At 37.8% G+C, this 23,086-nt stretch overlaps 1 protein-coding gene across 1 annotated transcript; it reads left to right on the plus strand.

Annotated features, from left to right (window-relative positions):
- Positions 1 to 16,106: 16,106 nt before the first annotated feature.
- Positions 16,107 to 17,520, plus strand: LOC145411626 (protein FAM200C-like). The gene is made up of 2 exons (XM_080281635.1): positions 16,107 to 16,227; positions 16,325 to 17,520. Exons 1-2 carry the CDS (start codon positions 16,107 to 16,109, stop codon positions 17,518 to 17,520), a joined length of 1,317 nt encoding a protein of 438 aa, XP_080137761.1.
- The last annotated feature ends 5,566 nt before the right edge of the window (positions 17,521 to 23,086 follow it).

Here is a 23,086-nt window from a genome sequence, read left to right on the forward strand (position 1 = left end):
AGAAATGCGTTATTAGCTGAATTATGTGGTCTTTATGTACAGTTACTGTTAACTTTGAGTGATAGAGTAAACTGAGGTATGAAGGACGCGTAACTGCGAAGCAATCTGATTTCCAACCTCAGTATCCAGTTATATGAGAGAGGGGTGTGTGAGTTAGGAGCGGGGCAGTGAAATGGCGGGGGACAGGGCGACGTGGAGGCGATTTGTTTGTGGCCACCCCGATCGGGATTGAGGCGTCTAGCAATAGATAGATAGATAGATAGTATCCAGTTTTCTGTCCCCCCTTCGCTCTGCCCGACAACGTGCACTCAGGCACGGGTACTGACAGGGAGGGGAGATGACCGTAATGACTGCTACACCATGAACCACGGATCACATGTTTATACATCAACGACAGTGGTTTATATGTTTACTTTAGTGGATTGCAATATACACCGTAACTCGGCCAGGGCAACAGCTTCATGTTCGGACACTGCTGAGATGTGTGGCTCAGTAGTTGCTCTGCGTGAACAAGGCAATGGTCCTTGAATTTATCTTTCTCCTGTCTTTCATAGTGTGAACGCCACTCGGTTGTTTAGCATAAAACACACTACAGATGACATGTGTTTGTATTTAATACAAGCGTTTTCTGTAACTAATGGCATAGTTGATGTAATATGCACATGCTCAGACTGGATAACCTTAGACATTGCAACCTTGTTCCATCATTGTTAGCTCGAGGGTTTGTGAAGGAATGTCTAGGGCAAGCGGCAGTTGCTCAGTATGAACCTAAATATAACTATATAACCACTGGCAAAGTGTAAAATCAACAGCCAAACATGACATACAGAAAACGGTAACATATATCTGGGTTAAGTAAATCCACCTTTATTTTACATCGGAGCCATAAAGATATTAATGAGAAACATAGGGACCATCATTGCTATCAGACCATATTTGTTGGTGATAAAGGAAAAATCTACATAGGCCTATCCCTACTCGGTTTGCGATATCAGTCATCCACGATGATACCAATTGGCTACAAGAGTAATTCTCAGTCATTGTAACAACAACTGTAACATCTGACAAACTGGATGGACGTGTAATAAGCTATATTTGCATACCAACAAATAGTCACAATACTCAAAATACAGGAGTACCGAGCCACCCAGTGGAAATTGTGTCGTGAATTGTTACAAACCATGACGGCAAATAACAACATTTGGCAACGTCAACGTAAAGTTTCATGATCTGACTAAAATTACACATTCTCCATAAAACACTGATTTGGCCCAGTCATCACCTTGTAATTTCTCTCTCCTACTGTAGCTCCTGTCTTCTACCAAAGTTCACGTTCCCTTACCCTATCACCCCTCTTCTCCATCCCCCAGTTCGATCATTATTGCCCTCTTCCACACCCACATCCCTCCTCCTGTCTCCCAGGTCTCCCACCCCCACCTTTCTGCACACTGTGGGGCCACCTCCTGTATGTAGTGAACCTGATTCGATTTCAGAGGTCTACCAATGTCAGGTTCACGGAAGGGAGGATGAGCGTCACGATAATTTTCTGTTCATTGATAGCTGTGGGGAAGCTGATAACTATGACATATGATGAAGTATTGAATGTTGCATGGTTCATGACTCGAAACGAAACCATTCATGAAATCCGCGTCATTCACAATAACTGCCATTACGTAGATGGTGTATTGTATGACAATATATATAAGAAAAACTATCATCAGTTTATTTTCTGGCGGAACATTGCTCATATATTACCACCAATAACTGCACACAGCGGCAATGATCACTGCGTTCGGTTCGTCCTGGCGACAGAACGAAACCTGGTGCAGTTCCAAATCAACCTGTGTCACCAGATGCGGAGAGCTCTACACCACCTTTCTGGTGGACAGGGTGTTTCTGTGTGATATGTCCGCAAGTGTACATGAAACTTTACTGGATAATAGCTGTGATACTGAAGCGTGTAGAAAGTTTCAGGATGATACATGAAGAAAAGAGAAAAATATTCAAAAGTTTTCGCTTGTTCGGGTGATCCCCACGTCATTTGGAATTTCTTGTTGCTAACCATCTTAAATGCCAGCTCTATTTACGTGTGAATAAATTTCTTATAACCGTGATTTTTTTTTTTTTTTTTTGCCCTCACAAGGGTCTTCTGAGCTTTGGAAGTAATTAGGTGTTTTTCCCAACGAATTTTGAGTAGAAAATGGAAAAATGCATATTTTGGCCAAAAATATGCTTATACAGCCATCCCTCCAGTGAACTACCAAGCGCATGTGATCAACCGACAGTAACTAGTTCACAGTTAGAATTATTTTCTATCCTTGAAATGAAGGCTAAGAATAGTATTTAATATAAAAGCCAGAAGAAATCCAATGAACATCAACACTGCGTTCACAACAGTTCAGGTCTGTGACCAAGTAATTTGATTTTCTTTACCATGCAAAATTAAACTGCGTATGAGAAATCAAGCTATGTTTATAAATTGTATGTCAGTATATTTGTTAATCAGTGCCTAACAACTTTCTTTTAAAAGATTTATCGCAGGAAAATATCGATAATATATATATATATATATATATATATATATATATATATATCTTTATATATATATATATATATATATATATATATATATTGTTACATAGCCTATGATTTCATCATCCTTTGTGTAATTTTAACGCACAGTTGCTGCATGTTTGATCACGAGCGTGTTCTGCCTCAGTCCCCCCCTTCTACCGTTATAGTAGAGTAAGTCGTTCTCTCTGTTATTTAGAGCGGGATTTTCAGCTCTCTGTCCCCATGGCTTCATTTGCGCGTCCTTCTTACAAGTTGTATCAGGCTCTGCTGGCCCCTATATAATGAGCTCAATCTCTGCATCATTGCCACTTAGATCTGCTCCTCATTTTGTTCACATCTCTGTCCTCCCCTGTACAGATATTATTATTGTGAGTGCTCAAGAAATCTCCAAACATCTAGCAGCTGTGTGTAATTTCAGTATTACTGTTATTGCATTTTTTCTTGTACTGTATAGCATAAGTTTAATTTGTAGGCCTAGTGAGGTTTTTGTAATTCGTGTGGGGTTCTTTGTGTCAGTCATTTTTTATAATAGTTTGTATCTGTAATTATTTATCTGGCATTCACTGAGTATTATCTGGTATCTCATTTTATCAGGGCTGACTTAGATAAATTTACTCTTGCTAATTTCGTGTTAATAGAGGCTATTGCAGTTAACCATATATTTAACCTGTTTATTTGCCATTAAATTATCCTTATGAGTCCTGAATGTTTTGTTGTTAGTTTGAGCATTAAACTTTAACTTGTAATTTTACCTAACTCTTTTGTTTTGAACCTGGAACTTTACGGGACTAGTGATTTTTTAGTATTCTCACTTTTATCTTTCTCTGTTCCGTAACATAAATTTGGCGACCTCATATCAGGATATTCAGGATATTATCATAAGGATATTGCTTGATATTTTGTGACTGTTTCTTATTAATTATGTCTACTATTACTACACTTGATGAAGCCAAGGACTTTTTGTCAAATGTGCAAACAGTGTGTGATATAGAAAACAGAACAAAGAATGAACTTAAGCTTGTTGCTCAACAATTGGGAATTGTTGTTCGCTCTCATCATTCTAAAGATCAGATTGTTGACATGATTAATGAAAGCTTGTTTAATGTAACTCCTCCAAATGAGCAAACGCAGATTGAATTAGCTAAGTTACAGCTAGCCCTGCAGGAGGCTCGTGTTAATGAGGCAAATGCTCGTATTCAAGAGGCAGAGGTACAGGCTCAGGCACAAGTTGAACTTGCCAGGATTCAGGCAGACCATGAGTATCGCATGAAACAAGGTGAAACTGGATCATCTAGCTCTGATGATTTTGATGTGGCTAAAAATGTTAAACTTGTCCCTCCTTTTAATGAATCTGATTTAACAAAGTATTTTCAGTTGTTTGAGAGGGTAGCTACAGGTTTTAATTGGCCAAAAAGGTATTGGCCAGTACTCCTTCAAACTGTTCTCACTGGTAAAGCTCAAGTAACTTATGCATCTTTGCCTCAGGATCAATCTGATAATTATGATGTAGTTAAGAGCTTGATTCTTAAGGCCTATGAGCTTGTTCCTGAAGCCTATAGAGTAAAATTTAGGACAACTTACAAGCAAGATAAGCAATCCCATGTTGAGTATGCAAAAATCAAAGAAGATCTGTTAGAGCAGTGGTTAAATTCTAAGAATGTGGATTCTGATTTTGGTAAATTTAAGCAGATGATTTTGCTGGAGGATTTCAAGAGGTGTATTTATAAAGATGAAAGCCTATATCTTGATGAGAGAAGAATAGATAATTTGTCTGATGCTGCTGTTTTAGCTGATGAATATGTTCTCACTCACAAGAGATATTCTAGAGAAAAAGGGAAAGCTGAGAGTAAGTACGTTGCCTCTACTCAGAGTACAGGTAACAGGAAAGAGAATAAAGATGATGTTTCTCAGGAAGTAAATACCAGCTTCACCTCTAGATTTCAGAAAAGTAAATGTACTTATTGTAGTAAGCTTGGTCATACTACGGAGAGATGTTTCAGGAGACAGCGTGATGTGAACAAAAAGGAGTCTTTAAATATTCAGTCAATTGGTCTAGTGTCCACTATTGAGAGTTCCCAGAATTCTTTAACTGAGTTAACTGAACCTGCTTTGAGGGGTAACTTAAATTCTCATGATGGAGCTCCTCTTCTGAGCAGTAACGTGGGTGACACTCTCAAGAGTTCATGTGCTAATTTCCTGTCTGATGGTTTTGTCAGTCCTCTGGACAGTAATGACAGGAAATCAGTTAAAATATATCGTGATACAGGTGCTTGCCAATCCCTTATGCTGACCAGTGTTCTAGGCTCTAATGTTAATTCCTCTGATGAAACTGTAATCTTACAAGGTGTAGGGAATAATTACTTCTCTGTCCCTCTGTGCAGAGTGAATTTAGAGTCTGGTTTTTTTAATGGTTCTGTTATGGTTGGGTTGGTTGAGACACTCCCAATGTCAGGTGTAACTTTCATGCTTGGAAATGATATTGGTGGAAGTCAAGTGTGCCCAGCTCCTCAGTTGTCTGGTGAGCCAGTGGCTGCGTCCCAGGATTGTGATGTCCCTGATGTGTTCCCTGCATGTGCTGTCACTAGGGCTAAGTCTAAAGTTACTGGTGATTTAGAGGATAATGATGATGATGATGTTATCCTAGCTGAAACTTTTCTTGCTAATTTGGACCACTCACCAGATGAGGCAGTACCCCGTAGTGTTGATAATTTGTCTCGTCAAGAGTTGGTTGAGTTGCAGGTTGCTGACCCTGAGTTGAAAGGTCTAGCTAACTCTGCTTACAGTGAAGAAGAGTCAGCCGGTGCTTCTACTTGTTATTATGAAAAGTCAGGAGTACTTATGAGGAAGTGGAGACCCCCAACAGCATCAGCCGACTGTGAATGGGAGGTTGTACATCAAGTTGTCATCCCTCGTGTTTGAAGGCAGGATATCATTCGAGTGGCTCATGATTCCAGTTTGGCAGGACACCTTGGAGTGAGGAAGACTGTGGCACGCATTTTGAAACACTTCTACTGGCCAGGTATCTTCAGGGATGTTTCCTGGTATTGTAAGTCTTGTCACACCTGTCAAGTTGTGGGGAAGTGTAATCAGACCGAAAAGGTTGCACCTCTAGTTCCCATTCCTCCTTTTGAGGCGCCTTTCACCCGTGTGTTGGTGGATATTGTGGGCCCTCTTCCTAAGACTTCTTCAGGATTTTCTTATGTGTTGACCATGACTGATATGGCTACTCGTTATCCTGAAGCCATTCCACTTAGAAACATCTCAGCAAAGAACGTGGTTAAGGAAATGCTAGGGTTCTTAACAAAGTTTGGTCTGCCTAAGGAGGTACAGTCAGACCGGGGAAGTAATTTCATGTCAAACGTTTTCAAGCAGTCTCTGAAAGAGTTGGGCATCACCCAGATCACGTCTTCAGCTTACCATCCCCAGACCCAAGGAGCGTTGGAGAGATATCATCAAACACTCAAATCGATGCTCAGGAAATACTGTTTGGAACATCAGAAAGACTGGGATAAAGGTCTTCCATTCGTTGTGTTTGCTGCAAGAGAATCTCCAAATGAATCACTGGGCTTCTCACCTTTTGAACTACTGTTTGGCCATGAAGTAAGAGGACACCTTAAGTTACTCAAGGAATGCTGGCTGTCGGAGGAAGATGAGTCAACCTCCTGGAGTATGTGATGAAGTTCAAAGAAAGGCTGTCCACTGCTTTACAGCTGGCGAGAGAGAATTTAGGAGCTGCTCAGGAGAAGATGAAGACTTGGTATGATAAGAAGTCCAGGTTACGCCACTTTCAGCCAGGAGATCAGGTTTTGATTCTGCTACCAGTTCATGGGCAACCTCTTCAAGCCAAGTTTAGTGGCCCTTATTTCGTGGAGAAGAAACTCAGTGATGTCAGCTATGTCATCGCCACACCAGATCGTAGAAAGAGCAAGCAACTATGTCACATCAACATGCTAAAGTTATATCACAGGCGGGAAGAAAATAATCCAGTCTGCACTGTAGCTGTTCCACCCGAGTCTGCAAGTGAAGCTCTCCCATGCAGTATGAGCCTGAGTGATAGTTTGGGGAAGAATCCTGATATCATGAATGATCTCCAGACTATGCTTTCTCATCTACCTCCCAAGGAAAGGCAGGAGTTTTCGGCATTACTGCAGGAGTACCCGCAAGTGTTCCGTGCCACTCCAGGAAGAACTACTGTGTTGATGCATGATGTCGATGTTGGAGACGCAAAGCCAATTAAATTGCCTCCTTACCGTGTGAACCCAGTGAAAGTTCCTCTCATCCAGAAGGAGCTTGGCTACCTGTTGGACCACAAGATGATTGAGCCCTGTCAGAGCGAGTGGAGTTCTCCTGTCACTCTGGTCCCTAAGCCAGGTGGGTCACAGAGGCTTTGCATCGACTACAGACGTGGTAATCAGATAACTAAAACAGACACTTACCCTCTCCCTCGTGTAGAAGATTGCATAGACAAGATCGGAAAGGCTAGGTACATAAGTAAGTTTGATTTGTTAAAGGGATACTGGCAAGTACCTATGACTGAACGTGCTAGGGAGATCTCATGTTTTGTAACACTAGGAAAGGCTTTTGCATGTTCTGTAATGCCGTATGGTATGAAGAATGCACCAGCCACATTTCAGAAGCTCATGAATGTTGTAACAGAGGGTTTGGCAGGGTGTGTTGTTTATATTGATGATGTATTAATCTTCAGTGACAACTGGAAAGATCACCTATGCCATGTCAGTAAATTTCTTGACCGTTTAGTTCATGCTAATCTTGTAGCTAATTTATCAAAGTGTGAGTTTGGTCAAGCTAAAGTTCAGTACCTTGGGTATGTAATTGGTGATGGACATGTTGCACCACCAGGAGCTAAGGTTCAGGTTATAAGTGATCTTCCCAGACCTAAAAGTAGGAAAGAGCTACAAAGATTTTTGGGAATGGTAGGTTATTACAGGAGATTTGTTCTTAACTTTTCTATTCTTGTATCACCACTTACAGACCTACTGAAAGAGGGAGTTAAATTTGTCTGGACCGATAACTGTGAATCCTCTTTCAACAAACTTAAAGCTATTCTATTAAGTCAGCCAGTGCTCGCTACTCCAAATTTTGCTAAGCCTTTTAAGATGGCTGTTGATGCAAGTGATACAGGAGCTGGGGCTGTTTTGCTGCAAGAGGATGATCAGGGTATTGAACATCCTGTATCTTATTACAGTAAGAAGTTCACTCCACCTCAAAAGAACTACTCCACTATTGAGAAAGAGCTTTTGGCCTTGATTTTGGGTTTACAGCAGTTTTCATTTTATTTGTGTTCTGGTTTTGACCCCATAGTCATTTATACCGATCACAACCCACTGAAATTCCTTAGTAAGTTTAAAGATAAAAATCAGAGATTGACAAGATGGAGTCTACTTCTTCAGGACATACAACATGTCAAGTGGAAAGAAAATGTTATTGCAGATTGCTTATCTAGACTTTAGACAGATTGTTTTAGAGTAATAAGAAATTTCCTTTGTAAATTTCTTTTTCTTTGTGGGGAGGTGTTACATAGCCTATGATTTCATCATCCTTTGTGTAATATTAACGGACAGTATGCTGCATGTTTGATCACGAGCGTGTTCTGCCTCAGTCCCCCCCTTCTACCGTTATAGTAGAGTAAGTCGTTCTCTCTGTTATTTAGAGCGGGATTTTCAGCTCTCTGTCCCCATGGCTTGATTTGCGCGTCCTTCTTACAAGTTGTATCAGGCTCTGCTGGCCCCTATATAATGAGCTCAATCTCTGCATCATTGCCACTTAGATCTGCTCCTCATTTTGTTCACATCTCTGTCCTCCCCTGTACAGATATTATTATTGTGAGTGCTCAAGAAATCTCCAAACATCTAGCAGCTGTGTGTAATTTGAGTATTACTGTTATTGCATTTTTTCTTGTACTGTATAGCATAAGTTTAATTTGTAGGCCTAGTGAGGTTTTTGTAATTCGTGTGGGGTTCTTTGTGTCAGTCATTTTTTATAATAGTTTGTATCTGTAATTATTTATCTGGCATTCACTGAGTATTATCTGGTATCTCAATTTATCAGGGCTGACTTAGATAAATTTACTCTTGCTAATTTCGTGTTAATAGAGGCTATTGCAGTTAACCATATATTTAACCTGTTTATTTGGCATTACATTATCCTTATGAGTCCTGAATGTTTTGTTGTTAGTTTGAGCATTAAACTTGAACTTGTAATTTTACCTAACTCTTTTGTTTTGAACCTGGAACTTTACGGGACAGTAGTGACTCTTCGTATTCTCACTTAAAGTGTACATTATCTTTCTCTGTTCCGTAACAATATATATATATATATATATATATATATATATATATATATATATATATATATATATATATATATATATATATATATATATATATATATATATATATATATATATATATATATATATATATATATATATATATGGAATTTCCATAAATTTTCTTTAAATTAGATTGGAGACAATTCCAATCGTACGTAAAGGAGACAAAACATTTATGAGGGTGAAAAAATTCCTCCTCGGAAACTAGAAATCACTAACAAGGCTAAATTATTTAACAAGTAGGATGAAATCTATTCACAGGTAAAAATTGTCGCCATTTTAGGGGTTTAAGCCCTAAGAAATTCTTTTGATTAGAGACGTGATATACAAAATGGAAATTTAGGGATAAAATGGGTATTGTTTTTATTCAGTAAAACTGTTTCAAAGTGGCATATTGAGCCTCCTGACCACCTCTAAAAACTAGAATGTTCCCAGTATGATGAGTCGTATGCCATAATTATCCATTTTTTCCAATAAAAAATCGCTTCCTAAGGTAATAAATCGTTTACATGAAAATTGTTTAGGTACCGATTTTCAAATATACGTTATTAGGAAAAATTAAATACTGAACCGTCCTGAGATATAAACTTTATAAATATTACTTAGTTCCTTATATTCGAAGTTTTTTCATCAGGTTAAAAAAAAAAAAAATCAAGTAGCTGGAGCGTCTACCAGATGAGATTAACTGGATTATGAATTCCCGATGTCTAGCCTTTATTTTTTGAAATTATTATACACAGCCGTGATTTTACTGATAAAACGTAGTGTCCTTTGTGAAGAAGTTACGGCAGAGGGCATCCGTTTCGTTGGTAGTTCAAAACCTTTTTACTGGAAAGATCCCAAAACTCATGACATTTTTGAGTGTGAAAGAACAACAAGCAGTGTTGTATTTACTTTTCCTAGAAATATATGCCTGATAAATTATATATCCGATTTATCGACATTCAGAGTGATTTTACCTAAGGAAATATGGATAATGATTAAACACGAGCCGTCATAATGGGGAAATATTCAATTAGATCTTTCGTGTTGGCTCATTTAGACTTGTTCATGATTTTTTTTTTTTTTTACCGAATTAGAATTTTATCTCCCTCGGAAATGTTTTCTGAATCTTAAATACAATTAGGAGTGTTTCCCAGAAAATTTAGATTACATTGGTTGAAGTTGCATGTTTAGTGTTTTCGCCCACAATAATGCATTTTTTTTTTTTTAGGATCATTCCATTACAAAAGATTTGAATTACTCCTAGAGAGGTTGCTTTTTTCAGGAAAAATGATGTACTATTTTTTATTTTCTGAAATTACCAGTACAAATGAAAATTAAAGCCACAAATGATCCTCTTCCTAACGTAAAAATCTAAATCTTTAGACAATTCATTTTTTTTTTAAAGTGTCATTTATATAAGAAATAAAGTTATAAACATTAATTAATGTGGGAATTGCGATAGCGTTTATTTTTTTTTCCTAATATTTCAAAAGCTCATCAATATTCCCTTTCATGTTGAAGAGCTTTTCCCTATTTAAGTGAATACGGTCTGACGCGGGTTTTATTTTATTTTTTTTCCCCTACTGCAACAGATAAGAAAACCACTCAATCTAAAGTTCTCGCTTGTTTCAATAACCACCACATCATATGGAATTTCTTGTTAAATATCTTAAATGCCAGATCTATTTCCCTGTGGATCAATTTCATGTTGTTACCAAAATGTGATATTTTTTCACCCTAAGAATTGTCTTGTGAGCTTTGGAATTTTTTTTTTTTTTTAATTGAATTTGACTACATTAGTGCAAGATGTATATTAATTGATTTCGCTCAAAAATGTGTTGTAAAATGCTTTTGAACTACCAACAAAGCTGATTCGGTCAGCCGTAAATATTTCTCAATTAGCACTACTTTCTATCCTTGAAATCACGGATAAGATGAATAAAAGCAAACAAACTAATCCTAAAGCAAGAATGCAATCAACCTCAATACTACATACTTAACAGTTCAGGGAGATGCTCGTGGAACCTGATTTTTTTCTTTTTACAAATCATTAAAAATTAAATTATTTATATGAGGAACCAAGGTACGGTTATAAATTGAATATTTCGGTACGACCGTGTAATCAATGCCTGACTTTTTTTTTAACGATTTATCGCAGTTTGGTGTGATTTTACATTGGAAAATATGGAGAATGGTATAACGCAACGGTCATAATTTGGTAATATTTCATTTTTAAGATTTTAATCAGGAGGCCCTAGTTGTATATATGGAAATAATATCCATTTATTTCTCTGATTTCCAAGTTGATTAAACCTTTAATCCAACCAAAACCTTTGGGCTTTAACCTCTCAAATGCCAGCAATCTTTACCTGTGAATTGATTTCATACCATGTATTAGCATTTTTTTTTTCCGAAATGGAATTTTTAGCACCATCACAAACGTTTTATAGATCTTAGATGCAATTGAGAGTGGTTCCCCTCTAATTTAGAGTATATTTGAGGAAGTTGCATATTTAATGTTTTCACGCTTAATAATGCGGGTTTTGAATCCCTCAAGCATAAAAGTTTTGAATTACTTCTGGTTCGGTTGCTATGCAACATAAATGTCTTTTTTCAATGACGTTACCACTACAAATAAAAATAAAAGGCACAAATTACCCTTTTCCAAACGTGAAAATGCAAGCAATGTTTAGACGACATTAATTCACTTCATTCAGTCTTCGTTCAATGTTCATGTCTATGGAGATGGGGAATAAATTCGTAAATGGTAATTACATATTTGGGTGTTGTAACAGTATATAATTTCTCGTATTAATTTTTGACACAAAAGCTCATTAATATTTCTTCTCATGAGTTATCCCTGTGTTGAGAGATTTAACCAATCATATGTAGGTTAAGGTCAAACACGGACCTTTAAAATCTGAAAATCTTTTTATTTTCTACATTCAATCCAGAGGTTGAAAAATTTTAAAGTGCTTTCTTGACCGAAATTTCTATCTTGTTTCTTCTCTACATCAATCGCAACTTCTTGTTCTTAAACACCTGAGACACCTCTTTGTGTGAATGGATTTCTTATATATCCAATCTTTGTTCATATGCATATTTAAAATTTCTCCCAAAAATATGTTTATACAGCAATCACTCCAGTAAAATAGTTTTGAGCTACCTCCCAAAGCATATGGTAAAAGACGTAACTAATTCACAATTAGCACTAATTTTTATCATTGGAAACAGCGGAAAGGTGAATTTTTTTTCCGTAATCCACAAACATGTGATCTATCATTGACGCAGTGTTAGATATAGAGTTTAGGGAGTTTTAGAGAAAATATTATTTTCATCTGTATATGTTGGCCTTAAAATCACAGCGAGAGCCTTCACATTTGTTTTAAAAATCAAATATTTTTCTATTGTTACCGTTCGCGTTATATCATTATTCATATTTCCCTAGGTAAAATCACCCCGAAAGGAGATAAATCGTTTACAAGAAAAATTGGTACTAATTGTCAGATTTATATTAATAGAAAAAAAATACAGTGCCGTACAGAGATATACAATATACAAGCATAGATTGTTTCCTCTTTAACCTGCGCACATCATTTCTTATATATATATATATATATATATATATATATATATATATATATATATATATATATATATATGCACCATATGGAAATGATGCACCATATATAATAAATGATGCACTACATAAATCTGGTCAACACAATCGAGAAATCCTTTTTTAAACTGCACTGAGCTCCCTGACGGAATAAAAAAAAAATATATTTACATATTATGAAGGTCCGTGTTAGACTGAGCCAAATTTCCTTAGTTAAAATCCATCAACACTGTGATAATGACAAGGCATATTGATGTGGTTTAGCTAACAAAAATAATAGTTTATAAACAATTATGCAAAATACTTTATGAAAATAATTATCATTTATAATTTTATTCCTCGTATAGGTTAACATATAATGCATGACAGCTTAAAAAAAATGAAGGAATGATAACTGAATGAACAGTACTAATGTCGACGAGATTGTTTAGATTTTTACGTTAGGAAGATGGTCACTTGTGGCTTTTATTTTTATTTGTAGTGGTACACTCGAATGCATTAATATCTTCCCCCCTCCTGGTAGCCGGAGCCACGGCCAGTGAGCGACCAGGCGTTCGAACATCCCACATCCACCTTCCCTCCTCTAACTCAGTGAATTCTTTGTTGGAAAGTTGTGGAACGACTAAAACTGTTAATGTTACAATGTTTTATAGACAATCAGATTTAGTTGAGGTAAGTATACTGTATATAGGCATTTAATGTTTAGCATTGTGCTATCATCTACAGCATCTGAGAAAGGCTAGAGAATGAAAGAAGTACAGTCGTGGTCATAAATAATCACCTATCCTCCAGGGAGGGAGGATAAGTAGGGGGGGGGAATGAATGCGAAGTGGTGGTCATATTTTATTATTTTTTTTTTCCATCAGGGCATGATATAAATGAGTTAATGTTCGGTAGATAAGGAGGCACTACACCTTATTACCGGCGTCAGATAACAAGCTTTAGATAGGTGATGATATCAACGGCTGGCTCGTGAGAGAAATATACTGACTTGACAGATCAAAATTACTATTAGTGCGGAGCCAGGTATTTCTGTTTATCAGTAAACTTCGGACGCAGAATGGAGTTTGGATGGCTTTGATTCCGTAATGTTTTAGAAACCTCCTTTACCCTTACATGTAATTAATTTTGAAACTAAATATCATATGCAACGTGTGACATGGCTGTGTCCACAGTAAATATGATCATCCTCTCTATACAGTCACCATCATGTCAGCTATTATATGGCATCTCTATATGAAAAGGCTGTTTAATTGTGCATGAAAGGAAAATATTTGATGTCTGTGCACACGGGTGGATATAATAATGATACCTCCCATAAAATGTTAGAAGGAAAATGAAACAAAATCCTACCCAAACTCCCAGAATATATCTATGTCAATGTTTACCGACACTGGTAAAGCCAAAGCAACCAGGAAAGCCTTAGTAAGTACTCCAGTGGCCTCTTGCCTCAATAACCTCCTGTAATCTTCGCGGGACCGAGGAAACAATGTTGTTGATTTCGTCTGAACAGCTCTCACTCGTCCTTGTGCTGGAGGAGGCGGGCCTGTGTCATCTCGTTCTCTGGCACCCACGCGTCGACAATCTGGGCCCACACAGTCTCGATGGCTCTGCACTGATGCTTGATCTGTCACGTCAGTATATTTCTCTCACAAGCCAGCCCTTGATTGCATCACCTGTCTTACGCCGCTTTACAAGATGTAATGCAGCATTAACTACCGAATATGAACTCCTGTATATCATGCCCTGAATGAAAGAAAACAGACAAATAATGTGACCACCACTTCGCATTTCATTCTCCCTCCCCTACCTACCCTATCTCCCCTCCCTCACTCCACCCTTTCACCATCACTCGTCCCCCCACCCACCTTCCCTTCCTGGTTGCTTTGGCTTGACCAATGTCGGTAAACATTGACATAGATATATTCTGGGAGTTTGGGTAGGATTTTGTTTCATTTTCCTTCTAACATTTTATGGGAGGTATCGTTATTATATCCACCCGTGTGCACAGACATCAAATATTTACCTTTCATGCACAATTAAATAGCCTTTTCATATAGAGATGCCATATAATAGCTGACATGATGGTGACTGTATCGAGCAGGGGTTCCCAACCCGGGGTAAATTACCCCAAGTGGGGTAATTTGGCCATTTCTGTGGGGTAATGGGTGACAAGGCGGCCAAAAAAAAAAAAAAAGTAAAACCGTGCCCATTGTGTTAGGTTATGTAATATAGAGTGATAAAGACAGGCTGAAGCTGTACTGTTTATTCAAAAGTTATTTACTTCTCTGCAAAATATAAATAATACAAATGTATTGATGAATGGTAAAAGTATGGGTGATACCGTGATAGCGTGTTAGACGCTGATTTGTCTCGTACAAGTATTGGACAGGTCACAGGGAGTGGGAACTCCAGAGATGCGAGCTCTTGTCTGCCTGTCTGCTACTGTGTGCCAGTAGCAGTTAGTGTTGGTGAGAGTGAGGTTGTGTGTTCAACTTGGATGTGCAAGGTAAGTTTGGTCACTTTGTGGTTACTTTTTCTGAAATGTTAAGTAGTGAATGCTGTGTCGATTTGATTAACATTATTAATACAAAATGCGCGGCATTACTATGGACAAAGACTGATAAATGGCCCAGAATCATTTTTAAAGGAAAAAATTGATGTAATAGAACATTATCAGCACCTGTTTGTGTAAATTGGTGGTATGCGTGTGTTTATTACTACACTACATCTAGAGATGACATATGTCTGGTAAGGTGTAACACGGCGTAGTGTAGTGTGATTGAGTTTAATATAATGCAGTGTGGCTGTGTGTTGTGTGGTGTGGCTGGGTGTGATGTGTAGTGTGGTGTGGCTGGGTATGATGTGTGGCATGGTGTGATGTGTAAGGAAAGGCTGGGTGTGATTTGTGGTATGGCTGGTCGGGTTCGTTGTGGCTAGGTGTTATGTGGGATGTGGTGTAGCTTGATGTGATATGTCTTGTATTGTGGTTGGGTGGTGTGTGGTATGGTGTGACCTTTTGCATTATCTTAAGTTCTAATTTTATGTGTAGCTTAGTGTGGCGCAGTTTTTTTGTGTCCATTTCGTTAGCTGATTAGTGATTTTAAGGTAGAGTTGTGAAATTTGTCTACTATGTGAATGATTGGCCAATTTACAATGGTGTGGTGTGTATATCTGAAAAAAAAAACTTTTCTTTTCAGATCGATAATGTCTTCTCGTAAGTGGACTTACAGTGTTGCTTTTCTGCAATATGGCTTCACAAAGTTTGTAGGCAGAGATGGGATAGGCAAGCCTCAGTGTGTTATCTGCCAGAAAATATTAGGTAATGAAAGTTTGAAGCCTGGAAAACTGTCTGCTCACCTACAAACTCAGCATGCTGAATTTAAGGATAAAGATTTATCTTTCTTCAAGCAAAAGGAAGCCATATTGCAAGGTTCTAGGATTGACAGTAGTGGTCACTTTGCTAGGCAGACTGAAGCGGCTGTGAGGGCTTCTTTCCAGGTAGCCTATCGAATCGCTCAAACAAAGAAACCACATACAATTGCAGAAAACCTCATAATGCCCTGTGCTTTAGACATGGTATCGACCATGTGTGGTTCAAGTATGGCTGAAAAATTGAAGATGGTGTCAGTTTCCAATAATACAGTCAAACGACGCATCACTGATATGTCAAAGGATATATTAGATCAGGTTATAAGTGAGATTACTCAAAGCAAATTTAAATTTGCACTGCAACTGGATGAATCATTAGAATGGATATGCCCAGTTACTTGTGTATGTCAGATATGTTGCAGACACTGATGTTAAGGAAGAGTTTCTGTTTTGTGAGGCTCTTAGCACAACTGCAAAGGCTAAGGATATATTTGAAAAAGTGGATGCATTCTTCAGTGCAAGTGGATTGGAATGGGAGCAACTTCTGGCTGTATGCACTGACGGTGCACCAGTAATGACTGGTATTCGTTCAGGATTTCTGACGCTTGTCAAAGAAAAATGTCCACATGTAATCAAAACACACTGTATGATTCATCGGCAAGCTCTGGCAGCCAAGACCCTTCCAGCATCTCTTAACTCTGTGCTCAATGACATAATTAGGATAGTGAATTACATAAGAGGCAATGCTGTTAACCACAGAATTTTCCAAGCTTTCTGTGAAGAAGTTGGGTCTGAGTTTTCCATACTTCTGTATCACACAGAAATTAGATGGCTGTCCAAAGGGAATGTGTTGGAAAGAGTGGCAGCTATGAGGATGGAAATAGAAGTGATGTTGCAACAACAGCAGAAAAATGACCTAGCAGAAAAGTTTAGCAATGAAAAGTGGGTACTTTCTTTGCTCTACCTTAGTGACATCTTTTCAAAGCTGAACCAGCTGAATCGAAATCTACAGGGACAATTTATGACAGTCATACAGGCAAATGATCAGATTGTGGCTTTTCGAACTAAGCTTGAATTGTGGAAAAGGTTGCTGGCAAAGAAGAATGTGTCAATGTTTACTCAACTTCAAGAACATTACCAGTTAAGCTCGAGTGTCCCACAAACTGAATTTTGTGATTTGACGATTCAGCACTTGGATGCACTCCATGGTTCTTTCAATAACTACTTTCCACCTGAAGTCGAGGGTAATGCATGGGTGTTGAATCCATTTGGAATGGTAGGAGATGTAATCCAAGACGAAGATTTGGCTGCAAAAAGTGAGTTCATTGATCTTCAAAGTGATTCAGTTTTGAAGACACAACGGGGAGAAACCACACCTAGCAAATTCTGGATTTCTCAGTTTGAAGTTTATCCAGTTCTTTCCAAAAGAGCATTGAGTATGATTGTACCATTTGCAACTACATACCGTTTTGAGTCTGGCTTTTCTACTCTAGTTTCCATTCAGACTAAGAGCAGAAATCGTCTTGATGTCACCCATGAAATGCGTTGTGGTTTATCAATTACCTCACCAAGAATTGATTTGTTGGTAACCCAGAAACACTGTCAGCTGTCCCACTGAGCAGTGACAGGGGCAAATAGTGCTACAACATTTAATTTTTTTTATAACCAATACACGTTATTGTAACATGACAATTTTCTTTTCATAATTATATACAATAAATATTTCAGGATGCTACATCTTGCTATATTTTTTTCCTAATGTGAGGGGTAATGAGTGAAGGTAGGTGTGGAAAATGGGGTAATGGGTAAATAATTGTTGGGAACCCCTGGTATAGAGGGAATGTATACCGAGAGGATGATCATATTTACTGTGGACACAGCCATGTCACACGTTGCATATGATATTTAGTTTCAAAATTAATTACATGTAGGGGTAAAGGAGGTTTCTTAAACATTACGGAATCAAAGCCATCCAAACTCCATTCTGCGTCCGAAGTTAAAATATACTGATAAACAGAAATACCTGGCTCCGCACTAATAGTAATTTTGATCTGTCGTCAGTATATTTCTCTCACGAGCCAGCCGTTGATATCACCACCTATCTGACGCCGGTAATAAGGTGTAGTGCCTCCTTATCTACCGAACATTAACTCATTTATATCATGCCCTGATGGAAAAAAATAAATAAATAGACCACCACTTCGCATTCATTCTCCCTCCCTTACTTATCCTCCCTCCCTCCCTCCCTCCCTTAGTCCACCCCCGCACAATCACTCGTCCCCCCCCCCACCTTCCCTTCTCTCTCTGGCCCCTCCCTCTCAGCCCCTCTTGTTCCACTGTGACTTGCTGCGCATAAACGAGGCAGCCTGAGGCACGGGGTCCTGGAGGATAGGTGATTATTTATGACCACGACTGTACAATGTAATACGTGTTACTGTCTATATGCTTGTCCTCAATTAGAAGGTAACAAATAAGTATAGTATAGTGAACAACATCTGCTGAAAGACCTTGCCCCATTATAATGTAAGGTTTAAATTGCTACCTTTTCATGAATTCATGGACGTCCAAAACCACGCAACCTGTGTTAACGATAGACAACCGTATATCCTTGTAAGACAAGGTCTAGCTTGCAGTGTGTGTCACATAATACCTTACAACAGGAAGAAACGGAGTATTGTATGTTATTGATTTGTTGGTGCTTAATACAGAGGTGTATGATAATATTAACGTGATCAATAACTAACTGATCGTTTACATCATTATCTTTATGTTGGTTAAGTGGGTGGAAGTGGGCTAGGAGAGGCTACAAGAGGAACTTGGTGTAGAAAGCAACCCGGTGCGAAGAGTGTTGGGGGTTGGAGCGAGAATGTATGAGAAACGACATTATATCTCTCATCAGATGTTGTTCACTGTACTATACTTATTTGTAACTTTATATTATGGTATGTATATGGAAAATAGCACAATACATCGTAGGTCTTTCATTTTCGTGCCTTTCTCATATGTTATATACTTACCCCTATTGGTTCTTATAGTGTATAAAAACCATCATGACACACTGTAACATCACAAGATTTAGCCGTCCCACATCTATCCACCAAACATTTCACTGGGTTTTGGGAGGGACGGTGGATGTGGGGGTGTTCGATTGCCTGGTCGCTCACTGGCCGTGGCTCCGGCTACCAGTGAGTGCTTCGGGTGTTCCTTCAGAAATAAAAAGCTTTCTTGCGATAAAAGCAAATTATTTAGGGGTAATTCAAAAATATTATATTGAAGTGATCCTGAAAACCGCATAATTGACTGCGACAGCACTAAATATGGAACTTTCACAGATGTACTCTAAATTCTCTTTGAAACTGGCAATTTTTTCTAAAAAGAAGAAACATTTTTCAAGGTGAAAAAATAACATAAAGGATTCATTCCTCGTAATGAGGAATATCGATGTGGTTTTGACTGTAACCTAAAAATTTATACGAGAAAGATTGAACACTATCGCAATATCGATATGTATAATTTCATACCATTTAAACTTTATTAATCTCCGTAGGCATGTAATGCATGAGTTACAAGAAAAATGCAGGTTGAAGGACCAATGAATTAACTATATTAATGTTCTCTGGATTGTTTGGATTTTTACGTTAGGAAGAGAGCAGTATGTAATTTTTTTCATATATAGTGGTAATTTCAGATAAGAAATTGGTCGTTATGTTACGGCAAAAGGATTCGCTTTAGAAGTATTTCAAAACTATTATACCTGTTGTCCTAAATAAAAAGAACTATAATTGTGGGCGAAAACACTGAATATGAAACTTCCATAAATGTTCTCTAGATTAGGTAAACTATCAATTTATATAATATAGAAAAAAAATTGTGTGCAAAAATTCCGCCTCGGAAACAAAACAAAAAAAAGAATCAGTAAAAAGGTTAATCGCTTTCATGCTGTGGGAGGATACTTTTTTTGAGCGATTGTACACTCGCTCCGAAAATTACCGGTGCACTCTGGATTGGATGCCCTAAGAGATTCATTTGATTAGAGACGTGAAAAAACTTGGATATTAAGAGATAACACGGATATTTTTATCCAATTTAAAATCACCTCGAAAGGTAGTAAATCGTTTATATCAAAATTGCTTAGGTTCTGGTTATCATATATTATTAGGAAAAAGTAAATCCAGAACCCTATATCATAGGTTAAAAAAAAAAAAAAAAAAAAGTTGCAGGGGCGTCGACCTGAACTGTTGTGTCCGCCGTGTTATCAACTGGATTTTTAATTTCCGATGAGTATATATATATATATATATATATATATTATATATATATATATATATATATATATATATATATATATATATATATATATATATATATATATATTGTTACATAGCCTATGATTTCATCATCCTTTGTGTAATTTTAACGCACAGTATGCTGCATGTTTGATCACGAGCGTGTTCTGCCTCAGTTCCCCCCCTTCTACCGTTATAGAAGAGTAAGTCGACATCTCTGTTATACTTTGCGGGATTGTCATCTCTTTGTCCCCATGGCTTCATTTGCGCGTTCTCATTACAAGTTGTATCAAGCTCTCCTGGCCCCTATATAATGAGCTCAGTCTCTGCATCATGGCCACTTAGATCTGCTCCTCATTTTGTTCACATCTCTGTCCTCCCCTGTACAGATATTATTATTGTGAGTGCTCAAGAAGTCTCCAACCATCTAGCAGCTGTGTGTATTTTGAGTATAACTGTTGTTGTATTTTTTCTTGTACTGTATAGCATAAGTTTAATTTGTAGGCCTAGTGAAGTTTGTAATTTATGTAGGGTTCTTTGTCAGTCATTCTTGATAATAGTTTGTATCTGTAATTATTTATCTGGCATTCACTGAGTATTATCTGGTATCTCATTTCATCAGGGCTGACTTAGATAAATTTACTCTTGCTAATTTCGTGTTAATAGAGGCTATTGCAGTTAACCATATATTTAACCTGTTTATTTGCCATTACATTATCTTATGAGTCCTGAATGTTTTGTTGTTAATTTAAGCATTAAACTTTAACTTGTAATTTTACCTAACTCTTTTGTTTTGAACCTGGAACTTTACGGGACAGTAGTGACTCTTCATATTCTCACTTAAAGTGTACGTTATCTTTCTCTGTTCCGTAACATAAATTTGGCGACCTCATATCAGGATATTCAGGATATTATCATAAGGATATTGCTTGATATTTTGTGACTGTTACTTATTCATGATGGCTACTATTTCTACACTTGATGAAGCCAAAGATTTTTTGTCAAATGTGCAAACAGTGTGTGATATAGAAAACAGAACAAAGAATGAACTTAAGCTTGTTGCTCAACAATTGGGAATTGCAGTTCACTCTCATCATTCTAAAGATCAAATTGTTGGCATGATTAATAAAAGCTTGTTTAATGTAACTCCTCCAAATGAGCAAACGCAGATTGAATTAGCTAAGTTACAGCTAGCCCTGCAGGAGGCTCGTGCTAAAGAAGCTGAATTTCAGGCAAATGCTAAGGAGGCGGAGTCTCAGGCTCGTATTCAGGAGGCACAGATACACGCACAAGTTGAACTTGCTAGGATTCAGGCAGACCATGAGTATTGCATGAAACAAGGTGGAACTGGATCATCTAGCTCTGATGATTTTGATGTGGCTAAAAATGTTAAACTTGTCCCTCCTTTTAATGAATCTGATTTAACAAAGTATTATCAGTTGTTTGAGAGGGTAGCTACAGGTTTTAATTGGCCTAAGGAGTATTGGCCAGTACTCCTTCAAACTGTTCTCACCGGTAAAGCTCAAGTAACTTATGCATCTTTGCCTCAGGATCAGTCTGATAATTATGATGTCGTTAAGAGCTTGATTCTTAAGGCCTATGAGCTTGTTCCTGAAGCCTATAGAGTAAAATTTAGGACAACTTACAAGCAAGATAAGCAATCCCATGTTGAGTATGCAAAAATCAAAGAAGATTTGTTGGAGCAGTGGTTAAATTCTAAGAATGTGGATTCTGATTTTGACAAATTTAAGCAGATGATTTTGCTGGAGGACTTCAAAAGGTGTATTTATAAAGATGTAAGCCTATATCTTGATGAGAAAAGAATAGATAATTTGTCTGATGCTGCAGTTTTAGCTGATGAGTATGTTCTCACTCACAAGAGATATTCTAGAGAAAAAGGGAAAGCTGAGAGTAAGTACGTTGCCTCTACTCAGAGTACAGGTAACAGGAAAGAGAATAAGGATGATGTTTCTCAGGAAGTAAATACCAGCTTCACCTCTAGATTTCAGAAAAGAAAATGTACTTATTGTAGTAAGCTTGGTCATACTACGGAGAGATGTTTCAGGAGACAGCGTGATGTGAACAAAAAGGAGTCTTTAAATATTCAGTCAATTGGTCTAGTGTCCACTCTTGAGAGTTCCCAGAATTCTTTAACTGAGTTAACTGAACCTGCTTTGAGGGGTAACTTAAATTCTCATGATGGAGCTCCTCTTTTGAGCAGTAACGTGGGTGACACTCTCAAGAGTTCATGTGCTAATTTCCTGTCTGATGGTTTTGTCAGTCCTCTGGACAGTAATGACAGGAAATCAGTTAAAATATACCGTGATACAGGTGCCTGCCAATCCCTTATGCTGACCAGTGTTCTAGGCTCTAATGTTAATTCCTCTGATGAAACTGTAATCTTACAGGGTGTAGGGAATAATTACTTCTCTGTCCCTCTGTGCAGAGTGAATTTAGAGTCTGGTTTTGTTAATGGTTCCGTTATGGTTGGGTTGGTTGAGACACTCCCAATGTCAGGTGTAACTTTCTTACTTGGAAATGATATTGGTGGAAGTCAAGTGTGTCCAGCTCCTCAGTTGTCTAGCGAGCCAGCGGCTGTGTCCCAGGATTGTGATGTCCCTGATGTGTTCCCTGCATGTGCTGTCACTAGGGCTAAGTCTAAAGTTACTGGTGATTTAGAGGATGATGATGTTATCCTAGCTGACACTTTTCTTGCTAATTTGGACCACTCACCAGATGAGGCAGTACCCCGTAGTGTTGATAATTTGTCTCGTCAAGAGTTGGTTGAGTTGCAGGTTGCTGACCCTGAGTTGAAAGGTCTAGCTAACTCTGCTTGCAGTGAGGAAGAGTCAGCTGGTTCTTCTACTTGTTATTATGTAAAGTCAGGAGTACTTATGA

The sequence above is a fragment of the Coenobita brevimanus genome, chromosome 11, assembly GCF_032717465.1.
Source record: "Coenobita brevimanus isolate Jiangsu-jjx chromosome 11, ASM3271746v2, whole genome shotgun sequence".
In the NCBI taxonomy this organism is placed as follows: Eukaryota; Metazoa; Arthropoda; class Malacostraca; order Decapoda; family Coenobitidae; genus Coenobita; species Coenobita brevimanus.

Excerpts from the sequence above, each read along its gene's own strand:
- LOC145411626 (XM_080281635.1), top strand. The coding sequence starts at position 16,107 with ATGGTATCGACCATGTGTGGTTCAAGTATGGCTGAAAAATTGAAGATG. Across the intron at positions 16,228-16,324 it reads TATATTAGATCAGGTTATAA|ACACTGATGTTAAGGAAGAG; the intron begins GTGAGATTACTC and ends GATATGTTGCAG.